General features: G+C 34.6%; 1 protein-coding gene across 1 annotated transcript in view; it reads right to left on the bottom strand.

Annotated features, from left to right (window-relative positions):
* Nucleotides 1–249: 249 nt before the first annotated feature.
* Nucleotides 250–6000, bottom strand: part of RRM2B (ribonucleotide reductase regulatory TP53 inducible subunit M2B) — a 31160-nt gene continuing 25409 nt past the window's right edge. The window contains 1 exon segment of the mRNA XM_014459730.2: nt 250–4076. Coding sequence (XP_014315216.2) covers nt 3924–4076 — 153 coding nt within the window. The 3' untranslated portion in view covers nt 250–3923.

Below are 6000 nucleotides of genomic sequence, written 5' to 3'. Positions count from 1 at the left end.
TTTAAGCCACCTATTATTTTTTATAGCAGCCTGACTGGACTAAGACAGTGGGTAATCATGAATTTATAGTAGATCCAAGTTATCGTGTATGACCTTTTCTCTAGAAGTATTTGGCTGCTGGGATGCAAATATAGAAAAACTGGATTATTGCGTTCATAATGGGTTGGGGAAATATATACATTTCTTGATTAGGATAGCCCCTGCACTTATAAAGAAACACTTTTACTCAAAAAGTACATACACAAGTAATGTAGCTATGATACAGTTTATTTCAACTAAACTAAAACAAAATAAAATAACTCATTTCTTTGGGGGGGAAAAATTCTATGTATGCAGGGTTGTCCTGATTGACCATAATGTATTTGAGCAAAAAATATTAGGTACACCACACCTGATAAAGCTCTCCGTACACAGTAGATACCAAATAACTTTGTTAAATGACCAGACATTTGGAAAAATCAAAACATGGTCATAAAACAAAGACAAATGCATGAGTTAAGAATCTTGAGAATTTAGAAAAAGACTGAGTTGTTATATTTTTATCTGTATAAAAAATCGTTCTCTAGCCTTTCATTTTTACCTGTATTTTCTTTAATAGAAATAACCTAAAATTCGAAGGCCTAAATTCTTCCTTCGTGCAGCCTCAGGAATGTCAGATTCCCCTTCACACCTGCAGCTGTCTAAAGAGGAGCAGACCACTTCAAACAAAGACATACAGATCTCACTTCTGTACCACATATGCAGATTCTGCGTGGGAAGAGTTCCTGATTCGGCTACCAATTCACTCAACTTAGTTCAAGACACAAGAACTGATTAGAGGACTCCACTGGCTCTCATGTAGCCCGTCAGCCTTTCTTTATCACTGAAAACCAGTTAGTGACACTTGGCCCTCAGCTTCATCTGCACAAATGCAATCTGGGAATTCTAGGACAGTGATGTTAGCATATTTAAATGTGAAATGCAAGATCCTGATAATTAAATAATTTATTTTTTAAATATGCAAGCTGCTGTCTTTTTCAATAATCACTTTTTTAATGAACAAATGAAAAACAAAATGGCAAAAGAAGCAGAGAACTTGAGTTTCCAAAATGAGACAACTGTAAAAATTTCATATATAAAGACATGACTGGGGTAAGCTTGTATTGTAATAATAATGGTTCATTATTGTATATAATTGGACAGTAAAACAGCCCTGTCTGGAAGCACTGGATCAACTGTCTCTCCAAATCCTTCTAAGACATGATTCTACATACTAAAATGAAACATTTTAAATAAATGCAATGTATCATAGGACTACCAGTTTTTATATTCCTAAAAAAATTAACTTTAATTACTATAGCAATGATTTAAATACATGTGCTGTTAAAAAATTGTAAACATACTCTGACTTTCTTTACTTGCGAGATAATACTAAAAAGAAATTCCACAATTTCTTGATTCCTTCAAAACTAAGAACCAAAATACTAAACATAATAAATAAATATGCAACCTGGAGGCCTGGGAAAGGATATAGAATACCAAATGTAATACACCAGTGTATTAAAAATCCAGTATTTCAGTATTAAAATTTTTTCATCTCAATAGAGTTAGGTTTATTGCTACTATAAATAAGCTTCATATTAAGGCACCTGTCATTACCTCTGAGAAAAATTTGGGTTCAAAACAAAGGATATATGGACTGTAAATATGGACTATTTTTCTTTCATTCCATCCATTACAGATATTATCAATTTTAAATGTTAAGCTTTTGTATGGCAGTAAATATATTTGAACATATTACCTGAATATAGTTAAGATGTTTATGATACTTCGATACTTTAATTAATGTATATGATACCTTAATTAAAGTATATAATACTTTAATGGGGAAATAAGCAAAATCAAATCAAGAAGGTTGACAAATGACTAAATATAAGAAACATAATGACCTTTAAAAATTACATTGTAGGAATAGTGACTATGAACAGACCTTGGCCAAGTCATTTAACTTCTCGGAGCCTCACTCTTTCCATTGGTAAAATTTCAATACTAGCTGCTCTGTCAAGCTCAGAACACTGTTGCGAGACCAAATGAGGTGATGTAAAAACACCTGGCAAACTATGAAGCACTGAACAAACAAATGGTATTATCATAGACCAGATATCTCAAGTTTCTGATATTATGCTAACAAATAAGGTTATAGTCACTTCCTTTTGCATCCACTTGAGAACATCCTGTTTTAATCAATTAGGTAGTTGTGGCATGCATGGGGCAAAAATTTATACAAAGAGGAAATCTCTAAATCTGAGCTTCTAGAATTTTATGACATGATATTATGCTGTGAGTGGGGCACCCCACTGCCTGCTGGGGCTCAGGCGACCTCTGACACTTCCTTACTGTAAAGAGGGGCAGACTGCTCAGAGAGCTTGGCTTCTGGCCTTTCCTCCAACTCCTGCACCATCTGCTACCCTGCAGCACGCACAGTTCCATTAAAAGAACTACATCTCACAACAGCAAAAAAAGAGTTTTAAGAGTATTAAACACAGATGAGCCCACTCACAGTACATGACTCAGCTCGGCATAAATCTGAAATGGTTCATGACCCCACCAGGTTCTCCCTGGCTTAGCCATAAGCCCTTCTTCTACATATAAAATGATTCCAGGCCAGCTTTTTCCAAAGTATGTTCTGAGGAACGCCAGTCAGGTTAGATGCTAACAAATGAGAAACATATCTGTGTTAAGTAAGTTTGGAATATGCAGAGGGAAATAAGTTTACTTACTACAGAATTTCTCAGTCTTTGATGTACTGAGTGTACACTGTAAAGAGCAATAGACTGTACAGCATTTCCCAAACTCATCTGACCACAGAACCCCACAAGAGTTATTAGAGAGCTAATTACTCTTCAAACACTCTTTGGGAAATGCTCGTCTAGCTAATTCGCCTGGTTTTAAACATTCCAGGGTTACATCTGGCAATAATTACCCTTTTTAATTCCTAAAGGAGCAGAATCATTTTGCTCATAAGGCCAACTATTAAGATAACCTCCTGGATTCCACTCCATAAGTATCCTTCCCAAAGCAACTAAGAACCAAATTTCCTTTACTACATACCGAGGAATTCAAAGAAGTTACTCTCAAATTAATGAGAATTATGATTTTTAGGAAATCTTTATATCCTTCCTCAAACATTAAAAATACTAAGATCTAACACTAGATCTTAGGATCTAGAATTACAATTACTTTGAGATGGGAGCATTTTATCACAATATCACTGCAATTAACACTATTAATAATAATACGTACTAGTAGTAATAGCAGTAGTGGTGGTGGTGGTGGTAGCACTAAGCACCTATTTTGTGACTAAATCCTCACATGCCCTCTCTGAATTTAGGACCTACTATTTCACTCATTTTATTTATTTTTATTTTTAATTTATTTTAGAGAGAGGGAGAGAGAAACATCGATCAGTTGTTTCCTGCATATGCCCTGACCAGGAATCAAACCCACCAACTTTTGATTAATGAGATGATGCTCCAACCAACTGAGACACACTGGCCAGGGCTGTTACACTCATTTTAAAGGTAAGTACACTGAGGTTGAGAGCAATTAACTGACTTGCCAAGTGTCATACAAAGTAGTAAGGACAGAATCTCAAATTCATATCTGAGACCTCACCTCAAGCTATTAATCACCACATAATGCCATCTTATATTTTGGTAACAAAACAAAAGCATTTAGGTCACATTCTGGTTGTTAAACTGGAAAGTTGGAGTGTATTCATACAGATCCAAATGGATTGATATTTGGTTTTGGATTTCCTTTTGAGCAAACTCCTAGGAATTCCTTAAAGGAGATACATAAAAAAATTTTTTTTGTTTTTATATTTTTTAAAGCAGAGAAAAATAGACTGCTATTTACCAATAAGTTTAAATAAGGGAAGGGTTTCAGAAATCTGCATCCAAGGTGAAGACATTATCTCTGTTTTCCGCCATCACTGCAAAACGCTGATACTCTGAAACTCGTTTCTCAAAGAAATTTGTTTTCCCTTCTAAAGAAATGTTTTCCATAAAATCAAAGGGATTTTCTGCCTGAAAAATCTGAAAAAAAGAAGAAAAAGAAATGTTATTAGATATTCTGAAGAAGCCAAATTATATCCCACAAGAAGAGCAACAGATAACAGAGCTCAGGTCTCCAACACCTATCTAGTCACCCACAGGACCACCTATTCCCTAAGGATCCGGAGAGGCTCAAGGCTGATAAATGTTCAGATGACTAAAATCACCTACTAACCTCTTCAAGATACTATGCGAGCATCTCTGGTATTCTAAGAAGTAGAAAGGGAAGAGGAGGTTATCTCAGGAAATGAAAGATTTAACATCAACCAACTAAAATGTCTTCAGCTTGAGAAATTTAAGACACCATAGATATTATAGACATTTTTCACAGGTATTACCATTAGGTAGTCACCTAAACATGATAGCAGAAAAGATTAAATTCCCAACAGTGTAGTGTAGAACTAAATATTTCTTAGTTCCATAAGAGAATAATCACATCAGGTAAGGAACCATGATGAGGTAAGACAGAATAAATCCTATCCACAGTGACCTTTCCCAAAAAGTGGGACATGTGTTGAGAAGAAGCTTTTTTATTGCTTCTCAATTCAAGAAGCAGACGTGAAGATACAGCTAACGGAAACTGTGAAACATTTTAATGAGTCATGAGGGGCAATAAAAGAGGACTTTTTAATTTAGGAGTATTCCAGCAGAAATTATGAACACCACAGATAAGAATACATTCAAATAACCCAATTAAAAATGGGCAAAGAATCTTAGTAGACAAGAAAACATTTCTCTAAAGAAAATTTACAAAAGGCCAATAAGCACATGAAAAGATGCTGAAAATCATTATCCATTAGGTAAATGCAAATCAAGACTGCATTAAGATACCATTTCACACACATTAGGGCAGACAACAAGCATTGGTGAGGATGTGGAGAAATTGGAACTCTCATATACTGCTGGTGTTAATGTAAAATGGTACAGGATGTAGAAAACGGTCTGAAAGTTCCCCTAAAGATTAAAACTAGAGTTAGCATATGACCCAGCAATTTCACTTCTAGTTAGATATCCAAGAGAAATGAAAATATATGTCCACACGAAAATTTATACATCAGTGTTCATAGCAGCATCATTCATAATAGCCAAAACGTAGAAATCACCCAAATGTTTATCACCTGTTAAATGGATAAAATTTAGTATAGCTAAACAAAAGAATATTACTGGGCCATAAAAAGGAATAAAGTACTGACAATACTTTCATTATACTAAGTAAAGAAGCTAAACACAAAAAGACCATATGCTTTGTGATTCCACTTATATGAGAAATGGGATATACAGAAGAGGCAAATCTAAAGAGACAGAAATTAGATTATGGTGCCTAGGTCTGAGGTGGAGGTGGGGGAAAGAGAGATGTGACTGAATGCTAATTGGTACAGAGTTTCTTTGTGGGGTGATAAGAATAATGTTCTAAAACAGATTGTTGTGATAACTGCACAAATGTGAATATACTAAAAACACTGAATTCTTCATTTATTAATAGATGAATTGTATACTCTGTGATTTATATCTTTACACACGCGCACACACACACACACACGTGTGTATTGTCCTAAAAAATGTATACATACTTCAGCAGCTGATAGCTCAATTTTGAAAATGAAATGTATTTTAATGAACACTGCCTTTATAATTATTCAAAGTGTGTGTATATATTTTGGGAATATATATATTTTTTCTTAATTAAAAAAAACACACACCTCTACGCTAGTATGGTTGAGTGGTAGAATTCTGTGAAATTTTTCCTGTCAGAAATAGTGTTTTAGGAGGGAGTGAAAATTTGCACTACCACATACAGCCAGATAAGTGGAAAAAGTACTGGACTAATAGTTATAGATTTACTGGATTTAAAACTGGCAACCTTCCAAAAATCTGATCCAAATCATTCATGGCATAGACAAAGTAA

The sequence above is a fragment of the Myotis lucifugus genome, unplaced genomic scaffold, assembly GCF_000147115.1.
Source record: "Myotis lucifugus unplaced genomic scaffold, Myoluc2.0 scaffold_114, whole genome shotgun sequence".
In the NCBI taxonomy this organism is placed as follows: Eukaryota; Metazoa; Chordata; class Mammalia; order Chiroptera; family Vespertilionidae; genus Myotis; species Myotis lucifugus.
The sequence above is the reverse complement of the archived record's forward strand: the minus strand, read 5'-3'. Positions and strand labels throughout refer to the sequence as shown.